Source organism: Anser cygnoides, chromosome 6 (genome assembly GCF_040182565.1).
Source record: "Anser cygnoides isolate HZ-2024a breed goose chromosome 6, Taihu_goose_T2T_genome, whole genome shotgun sequence".
In the NCBI taxonomy this organism is placed as follows: domain Eukaryota; kingdom Metazoa; phylum Chordata; class Aves; order Anseriformes; family Anatidae; genus Anser; species Anser cygnoides.
Window position 1 is genome coordinate 5840210 of NC_089878.1, and position 26729 is coordinate 5866938.

Genomic DNA, 26729 nt, shown 5'->3' on the forward strand with positions numbered 1-26729 from the left:
TAGCTATTGAACACTTTTTCCTCTGAAACAGTACTATTGTATGAAAGAATTTGATGCTGCCACTAGTCTCATCAAAGATACCAGTAGCTGGTCCAAAGTAAACAGTTTACTTTTTGGTAAATAAATATTAATCTCATTAAATGCTATATATTACATCAATTACTCTTCCCAAGTGACTAAAGTTGGTGTACATATTCTTTTAAGTTCTACCAGACTTTATTTGGTGATCCATTCTCCCAATTGTCATTGGCATTTCTGGTAGGGCTACTCTTTGAACTCTTAACAGTTTATATCCAAACAGAAACTTAAATAAACAAACTATAACCTTCTGTATCCAATGACACCCTGGGATCCTGTTTCCCCCCTAGAGCCAAGTGTCACATCTCCTTCCTGTGCCTCCATGCACCTACTCTCTAAAAATCTGCACTGACTGACATTTACAGCCAACATGTGCCCAATTTTCCAGTCACGATCTCAACCTGTGCCTCTCTCATGGGCACAAAATCCCTCCATAAATTTATCCCAACACATCAAAATCTGTTGAAACCTTTAGCAGCTGGGAAGCATACTACCTGGACCCAAAAGAAAGGTGGCTAACTGCTTGGTCACCCATGTGGTGGCACCAGGCATCAAATGGCCTTTCAGTTAGGCAGCACATCAACCCCCAAAATATCTGCAGGCCTTTAGAGTTACTCCTTCACTGCTATGTTCTAAGACTACATCAAGTATTACAGTAGATATTAAACTTTCTCTTCTTTCAGAAAGACCACTCCTTCCCCACTTACACTTACCTACTACCACACAGCATTCACTTAAGGATCTTGAAGCCTAATACTTCACCTGTTCTCAGCCTGACCTCGCACATACACGAGAGGTAGGAAACAGCAACAGAGAAAGTTGCATTTTCTTGTGCTCCTGCTCCTACCAAGACAGCAACAGGAAGGGAGTACCTTGTTTGCTACTAGACCTTATCTTAGATCAGGCCTTTGTGCTATTCTTTCAGGTAATAAATGCTACTTCCTTTTGCATTTAGTGCCCTATATTTTCTTCTATGTGCCTCACAAGCAGAAGTCAGCATGTGTTTTGAATGGAGCAGAAGTCTCAGCAGCAGGTGGCTGGGTCGTCTGCATGCATAATAGAGCAAATGCTGGATTCAGCCTGCCTTTTGCCTGCATGGATGCACAAGGTGTATGCTGTCATGTATTGCGGTTAGGCAATTTCTTAACTTCATTCACTAGTTCAACACTGGTTGAAACACAGCACTAAACCAGTAACTTGCATTTTCACTGTGTGCATTTACTTATCTGCTCTGATATTCTCATCCACAAACTAGATTACACTTAAGCCTTTTAGCAACCTTCTAACCACTTATCTAGCAGTCAAAGAAATACTGAAAAGGTAGGTCTAACTCTCAGTTTGCTAATGCCAAGATTTGCTATGACAGAACAACTGGGGACAGACAAAATTTCAGGTGACCTTTCTTGAAACTTTTAAAACATACTAATTCAGAGACAGTGCAGCTACTATGCACAGAAGGCATAATGTAGTAACTTTATGGAAGTAGCCTACTACTCAAAATACAGGAGAAAACACTACATTATGGAAGGAAGAGGATGAACAAGTTTACCAGAATCAGCAGCTCTTTATATAGTAGACTTCTCTCTAGTTATGCCACATTCTCCTTAAGTGAGGACTGTTTGTGCTTCTCGTTCCCAGTTTATGTACAGCACTGTACCAACACATATTGACACCTGCTTTCAGTGTCAACCTTTCCAACCTGTAGTTGTGACTCTGATCCTTTCATCTTTTAAATTATTTGCCAGTTTTTGATGACCTAAAGCTGTAAGTGTAGTGTACTTCTAAGATTCACACCTTTGTAAACTAAGGTTAGAAATATTCTGAGTTATTTGCATTAATTAGAGAAAAGCCTTTTGAAGACTAGGACTTTAATACCCCTTTACACAATCTAGCTATTTTCAAACAGAAATAACACTATGAATGTGTGGCAACAATACCTGTACAGGGCAATGCCAAATTTAAATAGCTACAGCCACCTGGCTTCCTTTAAAAATTCTCATCTCCTGTCATAGTGCAGTAAGTTTTGCCAGGCTCTGATGAAAGCAGTTTCTAACCACTTCATATCTAAAATATTTTGATATACTGTTATTTTCTAAACATGCAGCAATGAGGACAGAATCAAACCAGTTGAGAATATTGCTTTAATAAATTCTTAAAAAAAAAAAGTGGAGTTGTTTCTCTACGGTATTAATTTATTCCCATTTGTCAAGTAGCATTTGAATCTGAATCAAAAAATTCCAGAAAGTGAACTTACAATAATAAAAAGTCATTATACAAAAGCTTTACACAAAACATTCTGAAGTTACAAAGTAATGATCAAAATTAAGTAAGAGAAAAATGATCCCAAACAAAATGTTCCATTTACTGAATAAATTCCTTGGAGTTGTGCTTGTTAACTTCTGGAATATCTGTTAAGTGATGAAAAAAAGGACGACCATGAACACAGCCTTTATTTTCCCTTCCAAGCTGTTGCTTCATCCTGTAAATTGTGTTTTGTACATCTTCTTTTGACAAATGTAAGGGCAGCTGCCGAGCTAAACGCACTGCTTCTCCCTGTGGAAAGGAAAAAAAAAAACCAAAAACCCAATAGTTTTAAAGTACCACTTTGTAACATATTAACATGAGGCTACCAGAAAGCAGGAATTAAGCACTCACTGTTGAAAGGTCACTTTTCTCTTTTCTGCTGATATATTCTGAACATTCTGAATCCCAGAAACTCAAATGGAACTCTAAACATATCTTACTGGTCATTTCATGCACTTCTACAACAGAGTCACACATAGTCAGTCTCCTGGTCATGTCTGTACTCTTTTCTTTCTTTTAGGGTCCACTTTTGCAAGATGCTCAGTGTTTCTGAATATAAGATTTTCTGTTGGCAACAGTATCAACTGAAGACATTTATCAGTTCAAAAGACACACTGTACACCACAAGATAAAGAACTAGCAGAAATTAAACAGCTAAACAGTTTTTAAAATAATACAGTGAAATTTTAAATCAATGCTGTATTAACTATAATCTACTGCATTCAATTATCTCACAGTACTAGAAAGCAAAAATGACTAGTTACTAAATACAGCTACTGAAGCACCCATCCGCAAAGAATCAGACAACTTCCAAATGAATTTGTCAGACAATTTTTGCTTCTAGGTCTACCAGAAGATGGTAAAAGATGAGGACATGCTGACTGCTCAAACATGAAACTCGTGACAGAAGTTGCAATTCTGCACATGACAGCAAACTGCATTTCCAGTGTTTAGCCCACCAGAATGGCAAGAAACACCCAGTGCTTATTTTTAAAATCATTTTTTCATGATTGCAAGCCATATACTTCCTAGTAAACATGCATTTTCCAGCTACTTTTATTGCTGTATGCACTTCCTCTTTCTAAGTGCTCCTCACAGGATCAAAAATTGTTTTTAATAAAGCTTCCTTTGATAATCTCTTAATATGTATCTTTATTATTTATATATATATACACACCTTTAGGCACACACCTCTCTTCTGAACACCAGCCTTCATACAAACCAACTCCATCCCAGTCCATCTGACTAATAAGTATTCGTAAGTAGAGGAAATAAAGCTTCCACCTTCAAACCAAGTTACATTCCTGTCTCAGTGCTTAATTCACCCCTTCTTCAAGGGTGCATGAGAATGGTTCGGTAATACACAACAGAATCACACTTGCTCCAAAGGCAGCTGTAAACTTACTGCCTCCAAAAGACAGGAAAAGATTTGTATAAGTAATATTTAAAAGGTAAAGTATATATTCTGTGTAAATGCCCAAGTCCCACTCAGTAGACTGATTCAGGAAAACGTATTGGCAATTACTTAAACCAAGAAAAAATTGAGCATGTACTTTGGTATTCTTTCTTCACAGATTGCTAGGAATTGGAATTAAGGATAGCATTAGTGAAACATCTAGAAATAAGATAAAAAATGATCGAAAACTACTCTTGTTAGTTATTCCAGCTTTAACTAATACCATATGTATTAATTGTATCTGAAACTTCATGCCTATTATTGTCTCTGAACAGACAAGTTCATCTATTTGCATATCAAATATTGACAAAAGGCATTCCAGTTCCAACTGTTGCACAGTAACTTCTGAAAACAGATTAAAGATTCTTTTATTCAAGTACCATACCTCTAGCTGCCTATGAAAAACGCTGGCTGCTGGTGAAGAACACATGGTTTCCTCTGCCAGCACACAGCAGAACTTACTAGTGCACTGAATGCAGTAGTCTTCTAGGACTGTCAGTTGTCAGCATGTGCTTCCTTTAACTGCGGAAGTTATTGGTGTTAACTAAATACAAGCATTAGCAGAAGCATATGGATTTCACTGCATGTGAGACTTTATTTTTTTTTTTAACTTCCATGTCTTAATTCCAGTGACAGCTTGCTTTCTGGCAAGGAAGTCTCCCTTTGTCTCTATCCTCTCTTTGACTGAGTCATAGGAATTTTTCTTTGAGTGGAAATGGTGTACTTTCTGCTTTTCAGGACGTGTATCTCATTGAGTTTTACATGACAATTAAGCTTCAGATAATGCTTTTCATAAACTACTATTTTAAATCATTTTATCATTTCTTCACAGATTTATTTACAAAGGAGTAAAAGCTTGAAGACTTCTGGATTCAACTGCTTGTAGAGTTTGTAAACTATTTTATGACAGTTCTGTATTCTAACATGGAGCCTTTCTAGTCTGAAAACTGCTTAAGTAGAAAAATTTTGTGAACTTAAGTATGTATTGGATCACATTGGACTGTTTTGCAGTATGACTGATGGAAGTATTTAGGTAAGCAATGCAGAACTCATACACCTCAAAGAAGATCTGACGTTCTTTTCAGAAGTAACTTCTGTGTAGAACAGAACTACATTACTTAAAAACTGAAGAAAGATTTGTCAAGCTGTTTAAGGACTTACTATAAGCTTAGCTGGTCAGCACTTACTAGCAAATTGTTACGTCTTACCTCCAAGTAATTTAGCACTTTGAGAGGCCTACATTCATATACTTCCTTTGCATTCCTATTAACTACTGCATTCAGAATTTCTTTCAAATCAGAAAGACCATAGTATGACAGACAATTAGCCATTCCTTCTATTTCCATATGACTCTCTGTAGGTGAAGCACCTGAAAATATGAAAACAAAACAGTAATTTATACACAGCTTTGATTTCTATTCTGGAGCAATGCAGAGAAAATTAAACAGATGTAAAATCGCTTAATAAATTAATATAATAAATTCAATACAACTAGGAAACCTTTTTGTCATCCTTCTCTGGAGTGAAAAGCATTTTTTTGTCCAAGGTTTCACAGTCATGATGCGTGCATATTGACATCACAAACACTTCTGTTTATTTTAATTCAAATCCTAGTTGGCACTGTTTAAATGCTTAAAGCATTTTGCAACATTCCCAGTCTTGAGCATAGCTTTAATTAAAATTTATTTAAAATTAAAACTTCCACAGCTTTTATTAAAACATACATAAAATTGAATTAGAAGCTTGTAATAAAATTCAATTTAGTTTGAAAAAAATAAAACAGCGTTGACACTACTTCCTATGGAATTGGTTTAAACATCTGTACAGTTCAAATGCTATCAGAAGGAAGTTCTTAGGCACCCAGCTCATGTATAAGAGACCTTCAGTGCTCATTCATAGCGTGCACAGAAATCTCAACCCAACCGGCATGGATCCCCTCCCTTTTCCTCCACCACAAACTTAAGAAATAAGAACTCCACAGGAAAAGCATGGCAAAGTACAATTCCTAACGAAAATAAATCCACTCTTATGTAATGGCCCAAGGTGGGCTAAATTACATTCAGCCTGGATCACGAAAAAAGTCAAAAAAAACCCCAACTTTTGCAAAGTCAAAAAAGCAGGAGACAAATAGATTTGTATAAACAGGATTAAACTAAAAAACTGTGGTAAGGGACAATTCACATTCCTAATAAAGACACAGGCTAATACTAGGAACGATCTGAAAGATTTTAGAAATGAGAAAACACATATGTGCAATATAAGTCATCACAATGTACTTTTATTAGGTATTGGAATGAGATTGTTATACATGACTGGGCACTGTTTACTTGACAGTCATTAAATGAGTCTGTAGGTCAACAGAAGGACTACATAGGTTGAAAACAGTTCTCTAAGTATGAGTGTGTCACCAGGTAAATAATGTTGGATTTGTTTTATGCTTCATGGCCTTGGACCAGAGTGGGAATTTGATACAAGGAACTAAAAATCACATAACCTATTTCCAGCTATATATTTAGCACCACTTCAAATTTGAAGCTTTATTTCCTTTTTCACCCAGCATTGTTGTCCTCTTCTTTTTCAGGCTGTCTTTCCCTAATCTTGGCCAGCAAAACCAGACATTTTTTATGTACTGTTGTAAGCCTGTGATCAGAATCAGCTAAACGCAAAACTTTAAACTATCTGAAAGGTTGCCAGTTACTAAAGGTGAGATAAGACCATGTACTATGCCAATATTTCCCCATAAGAAAGGCCGCAAGAGACAGCATCAAAGATGAAGTCTGTTCTTAATCTCCTCCAGCTCTTTTCATTTTTATGCAAATTTTGTTTTAATGAAAGCAAGACTAGATTTGTGTCACTGTTCCAGACCACTTGCTGCTTTCTCTCTACAATAAGAGCATATCCTATCTGATGAACCTTCAATAGTTCTATATGCTCTTTATGCTACCAATGACAGGATTTTATATGCTCTATAGGCTACCAAAGTTCTATATGCTAACAAAGACAGGACAAAGAACTTCATTAAGTTTCAAATGTTAAGATTTTCAGTTTAAAAGTTTGTATTTCCTCTTAAAGTCTCACGACAGTGAGTTCCAGGATTTAGTAAGCATTTTTTTTAAGCAAATCCAGTAAACTAGTCAGATGTGCTTGCTTGTAAGACTGCTGATGCTCAAAACTTTTTATTTTTACCAATAGCAATTTCTCTGTATGCCAATTTTGACAGTCAGATTTGACTTCACAATACTTTTCACTTACCTGAAAGTCAGATGAGACTTTAAAGCAAGTGAAACATAAGAACAAACAATACAAATCGTGAAATTTCCTTCTTTAGTACTTCTGTTTGTGTATCATTCTCCTTTTCTGCTTACATTCTTGAAACTGAGAAGTAGTCCATTGCATGCTGATTAACATATTTATGTGCAAGTCTTTGCAGGAACTCAGATATTGGCAACATCTGATGATATAAGCAGATGTCCAAACCTCAGTGTACTTGTAAATTTTTGACAAAATATACATTAAGATTTTTGAGTACTCAAACAGCAGTCTTCAAGCAGTTTCCATGGTAATTTCTGTGAAATGCTCTGCAAATTCCAAGGAAAATATGTCAGTGAACAAATAAACTAGTTTTCAACTGACTAAAAATGTGGATTTCTCATTGCTACAAATTTCCCCTTTTTCTGTCCAAACAAAACATTTACAATCATCTTTGGATAATTCCTTTTTGATGGCCAGGAAAAATTGTTCTCTTCCAGCTGCCACCTAGATTAGGTGACACTCTAAGACTACCTAGCTGACAGTCTATGATCAAAATCAAGCTGAAATAAAGTAGCAGCATGATTTTCCACTGGTTGGTTACAAGAGCTGAGGCAGCTCATGTTACCAAGGAAGATGGGTTATTTGCCTGTTACTGCTCTTTGAAGCCTTGTAAGCACATTCTTTGCATATACATAGGTTAGATACACATATTCTACTAAGCATACAATACAGCATGCCTTAGGGCATGACACTAGGCCCACTGTAAAAATAATAATAATAAAATAATTAAAAAAAGGGTAAGACATGGTCCCTGCTCCCAGTTCCTTTCCATCCAAAAATTCATCCTGTCATGAAGGAAAGAGGCAGACGTGTTGTAAAGCTCCATATTCCAAAAACATGTTAAGAACTGGATGGAAAGTAATTCATCTTACTTCTTGAAATGCTCTTCTGTATATAGGGATCACTGCAAGCTACACCCAGCAAACAAATGCCTGGAAGATCCCAGAGTACTGAGTTAAGTAAAAGCAAACAGACTGCTCTCCCAAAGGTAGCACCACTGGAAGTCTCAGTAAGGCCAAAACATGAGGGGGTGGGATGGCAGTGGAAGGAGGACTGGAGCTCAATGTCACAGCTCTGCAGATCACAACAACTGGCACGTTCCACAAAGAAACCATTGATTTTGCCTAACTCACATATTTACAGCAAGAAGCTTTTTCTGAGCTATTTCACAACATGTTTTTCACTGTCAGCTATCCAGAGAAAAATCTAGTTAAAAACTCCTTAGACTGCTGAGCAATCACTATAAGGAGAGACAAAGAGACTTTATGAAAAATATTGGTCTACCAAAACAAGAAGATATGACATGTCCAATGCCTAAGATACTTAAAACAGCTTTCGTTGCAGTCAGAGTCTAAAAACAATAAAAAACAAAGCTAAATGACATTCTTGTCTCACAGCAAAGGAGTATTCAAAGGACAGACTTAGCCTTAAATGAAGGCAACACACGAGTAGGGCCTGAAACTCTTGTACTTCTGTAAAAGTTGCTATCCAAGGGCTGCACTAGTGAAAAAGGATAACGTTGCCAAAAGCTGAAAGAGTTTTCCTGCTAAAATGACAGAACAAGATCAGAACTCCATGTGAAAATGAGTCCTTGATAGGAAGAAAAGTCCTAATTAGACCATTCAAAACCCTACGAGGAGAAGTCAGAGAAAAACATTTTGGAAATATAAGGCTGATGAAATTGAAAACTAATCATTTAGGCAAATAAATCAAATAAAAAGTTAATAGCTTTCTGTTACTAAAAAAAAAATAAAAAATATCTATGATGGAAAAAAACAAACACAAAACCAGTCCAATTCTAACTCCAAAAGCACTTCAACATCCCAACTTTAAAGTGGCAGGAACTGCCCAAGTACAGTGGCAGAAGATCTGCCACTATTAATAATGGCAGGGTTCTGATTTTCCCAACAGAAGACACAAAATTCCAAAATGAAAACTTCCTTGACCACTGGTTTGCCAGCAATATTGGCAATGCTCCACCTGAAGTCACGCATTTCAGTCTTCCTGTCCATGGGATCAGAAGTAAATCAGATGGATACTTTGGAAAAGAAAGCTCTAGGGAGGGCCTACATGAAATCATCTTGCTTACAGAACACAAAAAGACTTAGATCTCTACAAACCTCTAAGATGAGGATGTCCCAGAAATAGTCATTAAAATGCTGTACATTACAATCGTGTCCGATCACTCTGAAAGTCCCCACATGGTGAAGAGCTTTGAGATGAATGGTCTGTGCACCAACTCCAGAGACTGACTGTCTTTCTGCATGGCCAGACTGGTCCCGCATCATCCTTTAAATGTGATATGGTGGTGGCACTGTGCCATTAACTTGCTTACTTCGTCTCATGATACCAGGTTGAAAGGCAAAGCAAGCGTAGAACTCACGTGTGCTGACATGAGGACTGGCACCACCTGCAGATGGTGCACCTTGAGCCTTCAGATCAGCAGAAAGGGCCCCACCAAGCCTGTAAGCAAGCAAGTGAATCACCAGACGGAGGAGAACGAGGAGGTGAACAAAGTGGCATTACTTTACAGATGTTGTCTTCTCTTATGGCTCCTGTTACAAGGTTGCCTGGAAAACTCCAATGTTGCACCCTGCATGGAGAATTACTGTAACAATAGTAAGACAGCGATCAGTCTATGATTTTTGTCCGCAATTTTGGGACATTTACTGTCCCAAAGGCATTCAGACTGCCCTTTGAAGGGGTATGAAGTTATCAGAGGAGTTGAATAAAGTCTGTATTAAGAAACACCAATCAAAAGAAGATTCAAGAGAGCTAACAAATTAGGTGATAATTGGTCAGAAAAAGGAAATTTTTATTGAAAAAAAAAAAACCACAAACAAAACCCAAACCACTCGTAACCCCAGGATTAAAAAGGAGGCCATGCATTATTGGCTATTAATAATAAATCAATAAATCAACCATGAGTCAGAAAGGGACATCTACCACGGTCATATCAAGGCTGAAGCGCCCAAGGGAAGTACAGACTGTTAAATACACTACAGTGGGTCCCGATAGCAAGAGAGAATTGATAGTTCAGTTAAGAAACAGCAAATACTAGGACTGATCCAATCTGGCCAACAAGTTTGAGGAAAAAATAAGGTTTTCAAAGGTACGCACACACAGAAGATGGGATTCAGGTGTGCTACTATGGATACTGCTGCAGTGAAGTTCTCCAGCTACCAGGGGTTAAGCATGCATTTACATTCTGGGCACCCCTCCACGAACAGCAGCAAGCTGTATCATCATCTACCCTGCGAAGCAGCAACCCGTCCCAAATAATTAACAGTATGTACCGAAGAAAAAAACTTTTCTGAGACAACTTCTAGTCCAAAAACATCTAAGCAAATGTCCCCTTTATAGGCTGTGTATGAGTTTTAAAACAAACAAATCAAACAAAGACACTGTAAAATGTTTTATGAGATGAACTTGTACTCGACGTTGAGAAATGCTACATGAATATTCAGGTGTAAGTTGGACAAAACATGCCTGATCTGCAGGTCACTTTACGTAAAGATTAATGCAAGAAGGATCTAGAAATTAAAGAGCTCCAAACTACAGTGAAATTTCCAAAAAAGGGCAGGTAAGGAGTGTTAATAATTAATATCTGTGTTCCTGAAAAACAGATTTAGTAAGTGTTTGTAACAGCAATAGTTTGCAGCGTATTTCAGGAGGGAGTTTAATACAGAAAAAAGAGGAACTGATGAAGTATTAAGTAAAAATTCTTGGGTCAGTTGGAAAAAAGGCTGGGTGAAATTCCATTTTTTCCTGGTATTTCTACCTTCCTCTGCAATGATATGCTCTTTTAAAACCAGAGGCTGTAACTGCCATAATGTCATCAGCAGAAGCTTATAAACATGACTGACAAGCCTCAGATGTTATTAACATTTCATTCAAGTAGTTAAAATATAAGACTAGGACAAAGAACAGAATTAGATTCCCATTCTTCATATGGGCTGGCCATATAGTACTGATCAAGTCCATAACTTACCTACCATGGTTCCTCAACCTGTATAGCACACACAAAGCCAATGGAGTAGCGTTCATACTTCCACTAACTGCGATCCAAATGCGAACAAGTTTCCTCACAAGACTTCATATTCTTGATTTTATACAGTTAGGGACATCATATTTGAAGACAGTTACTTACTACTTCCTGGTTACTAGGCCGAGTCCTTTGGTATTTTTTGTTAAATATTGCTCTTAAACTAGGCAAACCATCTTAAAAGTAGTTTCCCTTCTCCAGTATCATGAGACTGCTCAACAACTCTAATCTGTTGCTACCTAAAAACTCTCTTCAAAATTTTCCACAGTGAATTTATTCACAACCAGTTTACATTAATCAGATTCTGTGCAAACTTGAATACTGGAAGAAGCCCCCTACACCCCCCAAGGAAGGTATGTGAGCAAAAAGGCTGAGTTCAGATCCCTTCCTCCTGTATTTGTCTAGAGACAAATCGTAGACCCGCTCAGCTTCTGATTTACTTGACTGAGCTTTTTAAGAGCTGTCTCTTACCATAGGCACTCTATTCCCCTAATCATTCAATCTAAGATTATTTCCATGAACGCTTCTTTTACAAAGTTCTTTATTTATCACAGGATTTAGCCAGTCAGAAAGAAGCGTCCTTGTTTTTGTTGTGCATGGTTAAGAAAAGAAAACAGCTTAGGCTCTGTTCTTCCCAAGAGCCAGCCTCTGACTGAGGGAATTACTCTACATCCCTTTTTTGTCCCTACTCTTAAAAGATCCCATATGTTAGAGTAGATCTGTCATCACTATACATATGCGGGGTTCTGTAACACATGAAGCTATAGCATTTCTAACAGCTCTTATAGTGAACCTTTTCTCCGAGCTGTCACAGCTAGGTACCACCCCCAAGGAAGTTTGCTTTTCTTGGAAGTCTGCTGGAGAAATCCTGTTGCACAGAACTGACCCTGGATAGGTTGCCTCTGGACTTCCAACAGCATCCCTGTAAATCACTCTTCAGAAAAATGTTTAAACATTAAATCTCTCTTGCTAAGGTGAAAGGATGTTGTATTAAACAGACCTAGTCTGTGATCAAAATAGAGGCATTGAAAAGTAGACTGTCTGAGAGTTGAGAACAACTCTACCAAAAGGGCGGACAGTGATCCTCTAACCCTCTCTTCACTGGCCCCTTTGGGCTCTGTATTAAATCCCGATATGAGAGAAGAACAATAACCTGCTCCGGCTCCTTAATGGACCTCCTCAACTTCCGAAGGGTAGAGGGATAGTCAGCTAAAGTATGTACTCACAGGTGATTCTGCAAATAACTATCCTCTTGGAAGAAGTTGCTGGACTATGGGATTCTCATTGCTTTAATCATTCTGTCAGAATGGCAATCCAGCATTTGGAGAATACATTCTTATTTTTTTATTAAAATGTCAGGAGAATGTGGATTTCAAGCACTCTTTGAAATGCTGAGATGTGTAAATAGGAAGTGCCCATTTACATTGTTATCTACGGACCTTTCCTTTTTTATTCATGTCTTCTGTTCAGTTACTAGTTTTTATTACTCAATGTTCCATGTAGACAATTACAGTCCTAACAAAGCAATACATTCTCAATCTTAAGGAAGGCAGGACCTCAGTGCTTTAAATGATAAGGTGATGTTGAATAACAAGATCTACATCATTTAATTCAGTAAATCAGAAGCAGCAAGCCCCAGTGAGACTAAAAGATTTTAAAACCATCATACCTTCGATCACTTTTATCTGGAATCCATTTGCTACAAGCCTTGGATCTGTCAAATAACCTGATCCATTTAATCTCTGGTAATCCTTCTGCATTTTGTAAAGAGCAGACATATAGTGAGATCCACCAAGAATACTGGAAAGAAAAAACAGCCAAAAGGTTAAAAAAACTAATTAATTTGAAAATTAAAACTGTGAGAAAAATACATTAAAAATGTTAAGATATCAAAAGTGGTCAAATTTTTTAAAAGTATTTGGAAAAAAGCAGTTTGCTTAAAGAAGAAATATAAAACATCAACTATTCATGTATCTTAAAGAATGACCAAGTTTAGACATATAATAATAATAATAATTACATCAGCCATTCCCTAATCCATGGGGAAAGTTAGCTAGAGTGAAGTTGTGAAAATGTGCAGCATTTAGTTTCCCTCTGGGGGAAGAAACTTGTCTTCACTGCACTACCAGCCAAACAGGTCAGAATTCATACTTATTTCAACTGGAGTATGACCAGGCATGCTCATTATTTGTTCATTTGTTTATCTCTAAGAGCATATTTTTATGCTTTGAATGCTTTCAGATTAAAATAGACACAGAATTAGCAAATGGGGCCATACAAACCTACTCTAAATAATCATAAATTATTTAAATAATATACAAATTTTTGCTCATTTGTACTATACCTGTCTGTTAACACAATTGGCTTGTCCAGTTTCTCTACTGGAAGCTGATGATTCTTCAGCAATCTTTTGTGCAGCAGGGCTTCTTCCAATCTATATGGATTCAGCAACATTAGCTTTTTTTCAGTAGCAAATATCCAGATATCAGGAAAACTCTGACGACGGATCAGGTAAAGCTCGTGTTCATCTGAATTACTCTTCTCATGCCTCTGATGTCTACAGGAACTCAGGGAAAAAGGTACTGTCACAGTTTTCAAAGGCTGGTCAGATTTCTGCTTCTTTTCAGTTTGAGCATGGAACATTTTGTCAAGCTTCTGCTGGTTGGACAGGGAAGTCTTCAGCCTGGGTTTCTGTCTCTCTGTCTCCTTTGTGGGTCTGTGCACTGCTTGCTGCATAGCTTTACTGGCCTCTCTGTTGTATCGTTCCAGGTCTTTAGCAGCTTTTATTTCGTAACTTAAAAGACAAAATGAACCAGTTGAACCAAACAAGAAACCCCAGACTCGGAAACCATTCCTATATAGGCAAGAACACCCATGGTTCATTTAAGTAGCCACATCAATATGCTTCCACTACAAATGGGGTGGGAAGGAGATTGGGACTGGTAGGTGACCCTACCCAGTGAACATGAGGAGTTGGAAAATTTCCTTCATCATGACAGCCAGGAAAACCTGAGTTACTGAACAGGGGGGCGTAAGCTGCATCTTACAGCATCATACCAAGAGCTACAGCAGATTGCTTTAGACCTCAGTCCCAAAGACTATGTTTAACTCAAATTTGCAATCAGATGCACAGCTTTTGAAGGAGTTTTGTCACAGGCGCACCCAGCCCTACTCACAAAGTCATTTCAGCTTCTAGAGCTATGCAAATTTTAAGGGGAGTCTAAGCGCGTACCTAGGAGTATGGAGGTTAAATAATTTCATAAGCCTTGAGCTTTATTTAAGGTAAAGAATTACACTAACTTCAAATGGCCTACAATTAGCCACAGAAATAAAAACATGTAAATCCAGAATAAATAAGATTATCACAGAACTCTAATAAATTTACGGATTTTTAAAAAAGTACTCAATAATGACCTATTCTAAATGCTTCTAAACAGTGAAACCATTGCTACATACTAAATCTCTACAACCTGAATGGATTCTTAATGAGTTTGCAAGTGTCAGGAAGATAGCTCAAGTTTTATAGATGCTAGGTTTATGCTTACCTCCTACATAAGAACCTGATTTTTCGAAGGCCAAAGGAGCAATGTGCTAACTCCCTCTTTTGCCCTGATTTGATATTCTGAATTCTGGCAGGTTATTCATACCAACCTGATCTTCAGTAAAAGGTAGTACTATCATGTGTAAGTATTGGAAATAAGTATTTTAGCTGGTCATATTTATTTATTGCTACTTGCTGGAACAGTTTAATTCAATTATGTGTATGCACACTGGAAAATTAAGGTCAACAAAAGGGTCACCATTTGCAATTAATTATGATGTGCTAGCACTCACATATGGTACCAATATTTAGTTAACTAAAAAAGTCAGCTTAAATAGTTTCTTGCTATAAATCATGTCCTAGAAAATATGGAGTAAATGTTAAGATAAAAAACATCTGCTCCTCTTAAAATGAATGGATGAAATCACTTGAACAGAATTTTTTTTTTATCCAGAATACATTTATAGCTTTGACCAGATCAATAAATACTTTGCTTTTAATAGACACAGTCATAATGCAGGAGAATATTTAACTACAAGAGTACTGAGCTTTCAGTGATACAGATAACCCAAAACAAAAACACTTTCAAAGAAAATCCTCCTTATTTGTCATTTTAGGCCACCATCAGAAAAGTTCTAGCCTTGCAAGCTCTGACTCTGAGGGTTTTGCACATGATTATCAGTGATTTGTCTCAGAATCAAAGAAAACAGCCAGTTTACAAACTACTAGGGAACACCTTTGCTTTTTCAAAGGGCCTTCCACAGAAGCAGGTATAATCAACAAGAACAGTTTCTTCCCTGTTTTGTGAATTAAGACTGTAAAGTCAGGATCCTTTCCTCCATTTACAAAACCTAAAGGAAAGGAAATGTGCAAAAACCTGTGTGTAAGGAGGGAATTGGAAGACTGGAATAAAGCCTCGTTTCAAAGGAAACTTTGGGGCAACTTAGAAAAATGCATCCCACAATTTATTGCTTTCTCCTTGCAGCTTAAACCTAAATGCAATGTTCAGCATCTAACAAAAAAAAATTAACATAATGTCTCTCAAACTGTTACACTGAGTAGACAAATAAAACTACCGACCTCAGGTGAGCTATTTGGAGCAAACTCTGACCAGAACTGGCCACTTGCACCGACTTGTACAAGTCCAGAGAAGAGGTATCCCATTCTGAATGTAATACCTCTCAGCATCAGCCTTTTCACATAACGAAACCCAGACAACTCAAACTCTCATCATAAGTAAATGTCACATTCTATTTCTGTGTCTCCTGCCTTTGTGAAGGGAAAAGACAAACAAAGCTTTTAACTGCTCCTATCAGCTTGTCACAGCGTGCTTCCGAAATGCGCAGGTTTCAGGTGACCAGCACAGCTTCCTCTGAGTGGAGAATATGAACCTGCTACTACTACTGAAAAAATGCTGGGGACAAACAACAGGATGTAAGGACTGATACCAATTATTGATACCATTATTTATTATTAATATCTGGCAGCATCTGAATGGAGCTGGCTAGGAATACAATGCATGGCCAATGACCACCTGGTGACCCCTATCCAAAGGAAACAACATATTGACTAAAAGGTTAAAATAAAGGATTAAAAAATATTCTTCTGAAATTGCTAAGCAAGTATGTTTACCCCAAATGAAACTATACCAAAAGATTTGCAAATAAGGCATACACAAAAGCCATGAAATGCATTAAAATATATCAGGCAGGCAAAAGCTACCAGCCATGAGCTAGTTACTGGTCACCAATGACAGTCTATGGGCACGCTCCAATCTGTCAACAGACAACAAGGGCCACACTACCTGAAGTGGTATTCCTCCCAAGGTACAAATATACTCACGAAGAACTACCACACAGCACCGACAAGGTAATTTGTTAGCCCTATGATAACGCGTGTGTAGCTCTGAACCTTTCCTACACCTTCAGGATAATTTCTGCTGCCTGTCATGGCAGTTGGATGGACTTCTCCCCCTGTTACCTGAGCTTGATACGCAAGAAATATTCAGGCCAGAAACACACACAAGCTGTATTAAGTAAGAGCAGGGTGAGTCTACGAAATTAAATCCTGGCTGTGCAAAGCAGGGGGATATGCAATGCTGCCAACATGGACATGCATGGAAGCTTTCCTCTTCTATTATAACCTAAAGACCATAACATTTTACATTCCGGTTGAGTAATAAATGCTGGCTTGTTTTGAAAAGGCTATCCTATGTCATTATGAGACATCTGTTAGTTGTACTGCTCCCAAAAGGCATTTAAATTCATTTAGACCTGCTGGAGAAGCCACAGAGATAAACAGGGACGCTGAAGCCAAGCACACCCATTGTAACCCAAACACGTGACTTCATCGCAGAAGGACGGAGGTCTGGAGCCGAGGAAAAGAGGTGGCTTGCCAGAAAGGTCGCAGGGAGTTGGAGGTATAGCATGCTCAGTGGAAGACCTGTCGCATATACATTTGTTGTTACCTCTAGGTGGCCCAATTTATCCAGAGTATCTGGTAGGCAAGACTTAAGTTCTCTGCCAGACACGCAACAGTTCTGGATTGCTGCCTCGAAGGAAAAGATACCTGCAGATCTCTTCATATTTGTTATTTTCAGAGGCAATCTTACAATCTGCAAAATGGAAGAGAGCTATACCAAAGCTGAGCTATATTGATACAACTAGTGGGAAATTTTTCATTGACTTTAACACACATTGGACTATACTGCATTCAGTCCTATATGTAAGATAAAAATTAATTACCAGAGAGGTCTCCTTCCTGAACTAACACAATGTTAATCTGTAGGCACACTCTTAAACATAACAGTTGTACCAGGAAAGCAACCGTGAAATCTCAAAAGCTAAAGCAGAGCAAATTAAAATTTTCTGAAACAGCTGGCAGAACCTTTTGTTTCACTTCATTAAAAGCACAAATATAATTGGAGTAGATTTCTACTATTACATTAAGCTTTCTGCTGAAGCAGAGATGGACAATACACTATTTCTCACAGGCATGGCTTTGTGATCAGAGCACATTGTTTGTTTAGTGACCTTTAAATTAGGTAAATCAGAAGCTAGATATTAAGGTTTTGCTTCACTCTGATATGGCTGGCGTGCAGATATTTTCAAATAGAAGAGTCATGTGGTACAGGATTCAAGGAAAAAACAGATAGGTTAATAGTAATTCAATAGGTACAGCTCCTCTTTCTTACCATTCTCCTAGTCAAATCTCTCATTAGGGTTTAAAATTATACTGTTTGGCTAGCATAACTTCTTCTTCAGTGGTCTTTCTTAATTCCCTCTCTTTGCTTCCATAACATTAAGAAAATAGAAAATACACTTTCAAAACACTGCCAGTGACTTTGTTCTTCAAAAACAAATTCAATTTCCCAAACTTTCTGCCTCAAATCACAATGAGCACTCAAATCATTGCTTGTAAAACTGTTGAAGAACTACTTCTATTCTCCTCATTTGTATGATGCCCCAAAGTGTTTTACATTTTACAAAATTACAAAAATAAAACAAACAAAACACCCACCTTCCATGTTTTGAACTGTCTTAGGATGCCTCAAAACCTGTTATTCTAATTAATCTTTTACCATAATATAAATTTCACATAAAGGACAACATATGCATATTAACTATTCCATTACCAGCTCTCCCTTAAAAAAAAGGGTAAACCCTACCCTTGCTTGTAGATTTCATTTCAAAAATACAGTAATAGAACTCAGTTTAGAAAACGAAATTTAGCTATTCAGATTGTAATCTGAAAAGAGGTTTGGTTTAGAGTGAAACAGAGGATAAATAAGCATTCAAACTGTACTGTACTCTGAACCAGCACTGCAAAATCTGTTTGGGGGAAAAATGAAATTCCTTGTATCATTTGATTGGGTTTTATAAATACAATAATGGGGTAGCCTGGGCTGGGATACTTGCTAAATTTAGGGGAAAGGAGTTTACCAAATGTTCAAGTACTAAAGACCCTGAAAAAGAATTCTCACTTTAGAGCAATAAAAAAGAACTGCTGGTTGGAAAAAGTTCTGGAGGAACTATACAGTGCCTCATCCATCACTGAGGTGGTTTTCATTGACGCTGCATCTGCAGTGACAATATACAGCAAGCCCTTAAAAAACTGAGGTTTGTACAATTGAAAAAGTACATTTCTTGTCTGTTAGCTCTATATAATAACTCATCAAAACCGTCCCTATTTAACTGCTGCATAGCAAGTACAGTGGCAAAATGAGTAACTCAGATCAGCAGTGCACATCTACACACAGCAAAAGATGACAACTTACTATATCAATGCTGTTCTTGAAAAGCCAAAAAATAATTTTCTGTTCTGTTTTTCATCAGTAACTGGGAAGTTATATATGTATATATATTTTATTCACAACAGATGACTCATTTGCTCATTGGTAATTACCAGAGATTTAGAAGCAAGATACAGCCTAGAAACTTACTTCTTCTTTTCCTCTTCATCCAAATTCTTCCACTGTTCTTCAATTTTCAACAGGATGTCCTTCATGCTAATCTTTGGGTGCTCAGAAAACAATTTTGAACGATATTCTTGGGTGAAGAGGGCAAATGCGGTCTTTGGTTTCCTTATTATTCGACTACTAATTAAGTCATAAGCAGTTACTTGTCCAGTTTTATCATTTATTACATTTGTTTTCTTTATACTTTGATTTAGGGTTTGTGGATCACAGCTTTGTTCACCAGCACGTTCGCTTTGCTTATTAGTTGCTCCTCCAACTTCAGGAATTAAAATCTTAACAGGTTCCAGGTTGTCTCCTAGAGAGTTTTTAAATCCATTCCCCATACTCCAATTATCAGCAGAGATTTCAGGTAAGTCTTTAGGTACTGAGGTTTCCTCATTTTTTTCTATCTCGCAAGTATTATCAGAACTCAAAAGATGCTCATCAGCTTTTTTATATTCAGGTTCCATTGGAGCACTGCAACTTGGAATATCGGTTGTATTCTGTCCATTCTGTTCCTCCTCACGCAATAAATTTAAGGAACCGTCTTGAAAGGCATCACTCTTAGAAACCTCTTTTTCCTCTAGGCGACTACGTATATTATCACCACAAAATGCCTGATGATTTAAACAGATCTCTGTGTTTTTTCCTGCTTGACAATTTTGCACATCACTGCTGAATGAAAGGAATGAAGTATGAGCATGTAGATCATTGTTTCCAGATGGTTCCATTTCATTAACAACCACATCTGTTTGTCCTGTTTTATGAACAAACATGTCTTCTGAGGTAACATCTGTTTTATTAGCTTCACCAGAGACCGTAGCAGGTAGTGGCCCATAGAGTGATTTCAACACATTTTCAACAGCAAATAAGACAGACTCCTGGAGGGAGAAAAAAAAAAAAGGAAAAAAAAAACAGAAGAAAACACACACAAGCATGAAAAAAGTGAATACATAATAACTGACAGATATTGAGAATAAAGAACAAAGTGATCTTACTCGCAATATTTTTCAAATAAATCTGGGCGGATTATTGCATTTCAATTTTTCAGAAATGTCCCAAAAGACTCTGAAGTAGACACCTTTCACCTCAAATATTTCTTGAGAGGTGCTCCGCTTCACTCGTGTACTCCGGTATTACAAAAGCAATTAAGTGCTTTCTTTATATCACAGCGTGCCAATTGCTTAAAACTGTATCAAGTGAAGCTATTTCCACCTAACACAATGTTAGAAACTTATAGTAAGGACAAAACACCACCCCAGTTTACGTAAGCATGTTTGCAAAGATGCTTCCAGGACATTTCTGCAACAAATGATGGAAATAAAACAAACTAACCCTTTGTAATGCTAAAGAAAGTTTTAAGGTAGAACAAATGTGAGAAAGCTATGTTAATTTTCATACAAGTGGCACTTAACAGGCAATACATCTGCAAGATTAACACAGACAAGCACAAAAACTTTCACTGAAGAAAAGGATAATCTCAGTGGTGTGACTACCTACATTCACTCTGAATAACAGCCTTACCACTGTAGCTTTAATTTTTGTGGCACTCACACATGAAGTGCCAAAAAGTGAAACTGAATTTATGCAACATCTATCACTACATAACATTTAAAACATGGGCATTTACTGTTTAAATTTCAAGTCTTGTTAGCACGAACTGGATGTCCTGAAACTTAAGTGATGTCAACAATTATTTACACATGTAATGGCAAACACTGCATTTGGTAGAAATCATCTCCTCCTCCCCTAATGTGTGCAGTGTTTGAAAAGTTTATTACTTAGTGTAATTATGAAAATAACATGAGATTTATTCAAGCACACATCATAATTCCATTTAGCTTCAGTCACTACTACATAGCCATCTGGAAGCAAAGTGATACACACATGTATGTGACAGCACATAAATGATCTTGGAAATCAACTGGGAAATTAGTTTCAAACAATCCTCCTAAAAACCTTAGTGGCACTGTTTACCTTCAAACATTTCAGCAGCCCCAGAAGCCCTTATTATGTGTACGTAAGTAAAAAGTTGTCAACTCAAAAACAGAATTAGACATCAATTACCTTGTACTGCAGTAAAACTTGAGTTTTATCAGGCGTTAAATTCACATCCACAGCAGATGCAGGTACAGTAATATTCAAAAAGAAAACAGGGTATAAGCGGGTACTGTCCTTGTGTGACGCCGCACTGTAGTACTGTCGAATTAACTACAGATTCATTTAGTAAAGAGATGTCAGTACAGGCAATAAAACAGACACAAAGGCACAGATGTTACAGAATCATAACTGTATTTTTCCCCCAAATTAACAGAACGCTAAAAAGATCTTTGTGGATATACATGCCAGAATAACCACCAAAAGGGGAGTTACTGGTGGTTTCCATGTTTTCACAATTTAAAAAAAAAAAAAAAAAAGGAAAAAAGAACAAATTCCAAGAAATTAATGGCAGCTACTTTGACCTTCTGAATGAATACATTGATCATGTTTGGAAGAAAAGACATGATACGCTTGTACTTAAAAATACCCAAATTGGACTGCAATTCCAGTACTTACTTCCTCAGTCAACACAAATGCTATTATTTCTGTGTTTGCTTTTTAAAGAAAATCTACCTATATAGCATGCAACTACATTGTTGTCTCTTTCAGCCAAACCAAAGACTGTTTGAGAAAGTAGCACTGGCATCACAGACTTGCTCTTTCTGCAGAATAGGATTAATTTGTTCCTTTTATTAACCCAATTATAAACTTACTACTTTTCTCCAACTCTGCTTGACCTTACTGTTTTCTCTATAATCTGCTTGAAAACTCACGTCAAAAAACTACAAAGTTATTTAGTTGTTTCATAATGCAAGTCTTGCAAACTAGAATGATCAAATAAAGGTCTTTGCATTTTCCTCTGGTATTGTGGATCCTTTCCAGTATATACTGGAGAAAATATGTTAACAGACAAACAGTATAAACAAGAAAGAGCTTCTGAAACTTGAATTTTAAATAAATGTTAACTATAAAATATTATTTTAATGATATTTTAATTTATTTTAATATTTTAAAAATTATTTTAACCTTACTATTCCCACAGTCTGTCCTCAGCTGGCACTGAACTGCAGTAATAAGAGGGCCACCAGCACTTCTTCCCTCATACATTAACAGAGCATGAAGAAAGTGGTCTATAGCTGGTTTTTCAAACCTATCCAAGCGTGTTCTTACAGAGGAATTGCTATTCTCGCCTAACATAAAAACATCTAAAAGGTGGACAAAAATAAAAGGCATCACTATCACCACTATGAGAACAGCCCTCAATGAAGGGCCATGTATTCTTACTTTGTATTACAGTAACCTGAACCCCACCTAGCCTCTGCTCTGGTTAAAAAGCGGTCTCTTACATGGGATCCAAACTGAGCTTTCAACTCCAGCAAGAGCCAGGTAGATCAATTACTGTGTGGACATGAAGCACAGGACTAGCCTTGTTTGTCACTTAAAATATGAACACAAGCTCAGGGTTTACATCTACAAAACTGCCAACTGAAACCTACTTGACTGTCCCCACTTTAAAACCTACATGTACACACTTCAGTATGAATGGAATTTTATTTTCTGTGGAGGGCAAGGATTAGAACAGCAATGCTGCTCCAAGTGAGGTGCTGCAAGGTTCAGTAGTGTGAGAAACCCAAGAGTATCAAATTCCGCCTACACAATGCCTAGCTGTAGCCAATGCCTCTGCACTATCACTTTCATTTTTATTCAATGCATACACAGATTTAAAGGGAAAGTAAGCATATTTGCTGGATAAGCCCTCAGTGCAGAGTGAACAAAATTAAAATTTTATTTTCAGGAAAATTCTCTTACAGGAAACCACATAGAGCTCCCTCATGGAAAACTGCACAGGTGTAATTCTGCTATGTTAATATAAACTATTCTGTGCTCTTATTTTTTTCAAACAGCCATAAGGATAGCCTCCAGCTCTGTGGTTACAAGTCACTGCAGAGGACATAACAGAGCTGAGATATCAGGAGTATCAGACTTGTGGATGAGGTTTCTATTGTAAATGCTTCACTTGTAATACTCCGCTTATTTCATGTGGGCAGATATTGCAGATAGTATAGCCCTTTCTGGCCTCAAAAAAATCATATTTTTATTCCTTGAATAAGAAGCTAGAGGATGTTACCTTCAGTATTTCCTTCTGAAGAACCGGACGATTGTTTATAAAAATGAAACTCCTTTCTGAACCTGACAGACATGTCAAAGAGCTGTCTGACTCAGCTTTTGGGAGAAATCCAGAAAGATTTATCTGCAAGGAAAACAAATACAGTACAGAAGTCTTTAAAAGAGAATCCCCAAAAGCTTTTTATTTAAGGGTGAAACATTACAGTGAAATTTACAGGAGTCCCAGTCATTCAAACACATGCACTACTTGTTTAGAGTTATGATTCAAACAATAAAAGCACCTTAAAAAAGGGGTTGAGAGGGATGGTTCTGTATTTATTACCCTTGATCAACTGATTGAGAAATTTCCCATCTGGACTGTCAGTCGCACCGGGCTGCTGTCTGCAGCTGGGGGCTGCAGAGAGTATGCCAGCCAGCTTTGTACTTGCTGACTGCAGGGCTGCCAACTTAATGCCTGCAAGAAGCTAAAGGCATGCAGTGTTGCCCAAGCCGGTGAAGGCAGTAGTGAGCTACCTCTAACTGGGAACACCAAAACACAAAATCCCTCCCTTTCTCTACACATGGCACCTTAAATAGCTTGTCAGCAGGCATTTATTGAGGGCACTTAAATTTACCTACACCACCTGTATCCAAATCATCTGACTTTGCAGAGTGCTTGCTGAGCACCCACGATTCACAGCCTTCAGCAGAACCTGTGAGCACCCAACCCTGTCAAGGAGCCTAGGAACAAATCACGCGATTCGAGTACCTAATATCAACTCCAAGTTTTAAAACTTCTCTGTTAAGCTTTTCTAGCTTTGGGTGTGTTTTTCTTTTCCTGTCAAAATGAGAGCGATGACTTGTGCTGCCTGCCCCACTGCCTCCCCCTCTCCCCCCTGCTGAGCAACTTGGAAACCCTTGGATCAATTTCAATTCAATCTGATGAAGAAGCAGAAATCCCAAAGATATTACATTTCCACAATTTCTGTGATAACTGACAGCTGTTTGGAGAGGGCAGCCTCGGAATAACGGCCTTACTGCAGAAAAGGCAGTTGTAACTTCTCAAAAGCCGGGATCCACCAGCACGTAAGCACTGACTTGCCGACCTGCCCACGTGCTGCCCCACTGCAGGTTGCCCAGACAAATAGGTATGGGAACAGTGGGAGGCTGGTGCACAGCAGAGACTGAGATTCTGGATATATGGGAAAGTTTGGAGAATATTCTGGTAGCAGGGTGGATCGCAGAAGACAGAAATCAGACCTCGTTAGTTTTTCTTTTGGCAGAACCACTTCTATTTACTAAAATCTGAGTGATCATGCATTTGAAACGGAATTTAAAATCCCTGGGACTTGGCCTATCCTTCCCATTCACCGACGTCACACCAGCTATCTGCTCATGTGCTCCCTTATTCCCTCTTGACCTTGTAACAAGCATTCTGTGCTAAAGCTGGAGCGTTCTGGTCAGCAACGTTGCACATAACCAAACACCACTGGTCAAGTTAAAGAGGTGTCAAATATCTCTTGGATGATTATCAGAAAACAACATGCAGCACTTCTAGATTTTGTCCTGCAGCTTTAGCACATCCTCTTTGACTGTTCCTCCTTTATGCTTCAAATTCCTTTTCCAATTTCCAAATATCCGTATAAATCTTTCACTTCAAACGGCATTTTTATATACAGACAACATTAAAACAAAACTGAAAGTCTCTAAATAAGACATTTAAGAAGCTGCCATATTTAGAAATAGCTGACTGCTGTTTCTATTTAAAGCCATGTGGAATATCAGTATGCTCGTTAAAAGTTAGTAACAATTCCTAAAACTAGTCGTAATTACTAGAATTTTCTTATACAAAAGTGTTTTTTATTAAGGCAGAATTACACAGACTGGAAAATATTAATTACTAAATACATACATGTATTAAAATATATCTGTGTTAAGCGGACAATGTCTTTCTACAGTACTCACCTTTTTCCCAGAGGCTTGTGTACCTGCCAACCTTAACTTTCACAGAATAGGAAAATTCCTAGGAATTCCATAGGAATTCCTTTCACTACAAAAATTTCCCAAATGAAGCTTCTCAGCCAAAACGGATCCACCCATTTCCAAGAATGGGGACGCAGAAAGCATAGATGCTGTTTTGCACATTAAAAACTGACAATTCTTTATTTTCTTTGGTTTTCTTTCTACTTTGTGAGTAGTTCCTGATTTTTCCATGCTTTGGAGCCAACTTGAACTACATTCTTGTTTCATTCAGTGCTCATAATGGAGAGGTTTTTAAAGACTAGCCGTCTGCAAACCCCAGGATCGCTCACTGCAGAAGTTTTAAATGTGCGGTTAGCAAGGTACAGCTTACAAGAAGTTGTTTATAACAACTCTGATTTTGCCTTCAGAGTAGACATTGCAGTAAAGGATTAAGAAGCTACATAATGGACAAGTAGGAAATTAAAAGGATTAAGGAGCTGCTCTTTAGTCTGTGTACTGGATGAGACATGGGCCTAATAGGAAGGAAAAAGTGGCGTATGTTTTGTCATTAAATACCTATCCCAATTCCTGAACACAAGGGAGAAAGATAAGGGTTATGCGGGCAACCTTAATTCTGTCATTTCAGTGTTTGGCTGCTTAATTTAGAAATGTCCATGGTTTCTGAATGTAGATCTGTGCAAGTGCAATATGCATGGATCACTTATACACCTATAAATGATGCACGTGGTATTTTACACACTATTTAGAGACAGAGAGAGAGATGGAATGTTCCCCAACTTCTATTCAAGGAATACGGATGCCTCATGATATAGCAAAGAGGTAACGTGAGAACCTGAGTGCCTCCTTCGAGCTAGTCCCTTCTAAATACCCCCATGTCTTCCCTGCAGAGCTCCCTGCACTTGCCATATGAGGCACAGCCAGTGGGCGCTCAGGTATGAACAGAGCATCCGGACTTGTTCGGACATAAACAGGAAAAACTTCTTTGTAAACCACAAGCGGCAACTTGGCTACTCCCCCCAACCCCTCCCAGCATTTCCCTGTATGTAGACACTACGAGCATTCTTACAAACCCACGATTTAAGTCTGAATAAACAGTTTCTTGCAGCATGGCATTGTGTTTAATAGCCACTCTGACTTCACAGAGAGCGATCCATTTCATCTACATGGCTCCAGACAAGTTCTACTACTACAAGATATAGAAAAAAAATTAACTTTCCAGGCTCTACAGGAGGAAGACTCTCCTTTATAAGAATGTCTGAGACAAAAATGGAACCATAATAAAAAAAAATTGAAAATATTAGACGAAGGACAGTATCATGCGGAGCTCCTTCTATGTCAACAGGAGCAAAGAAAGTTATGTGCATGAGAATTTTTGAAAGCTAGCTAGTATTTCCTTGACATATAGGTT

General features: G+C 37.7%; 1 protein-coding gene across 6 annotated transcripts in view; it reads right to left on the reverse strand.

Moving 5' to 3' along the window:
• Positions 1–814: 814 nt before the first annotated feature.
• PMS1 (PMS1 homolog 1, mismatch repair system component) overlaps positions 815–26729 on the reverse strand; it is a 47365-nt gene continuing 21450 nt past the window's right edge. For 4 of the 6 annotated variants that reach the window (XM_067000119.1, XM_048058469.2, XM_048058466.2 and 1 more), the window contains exons 7-13: positions 23361–23483; positions 21260–21403; positions 19178–20073; positions 13540–13989; positions 12865–12995; positions 5047–5207; positions 817–2631 (exon numbers count right to left, since the gene is read on the reverse strand). In XM_067000119.1, the coding sequence (XP_066856220.1) occupies positions 2440–2631; positions 5047–5207; positions 12865–12995; positions 13540–13989; positions 19178–20073; positions 21260–21403; positions 23361–23483 (2097 nt within the window). In that variant the 3' untranslated portion in view covers positions 817–2439. Of the gene's footprint in view, positions 2632–2733; positions 2948–5046; positions 5208–12864; positions 12996–13539; positions 13990–19177; positions 20074–21259; positions 21404–23360; positions 23484–26729 lie in introns of all 6 variants that reach the window. The other 2 variants (XR_010832638.1, XM_067000120.1) reach the window with 2 other exon arrangements.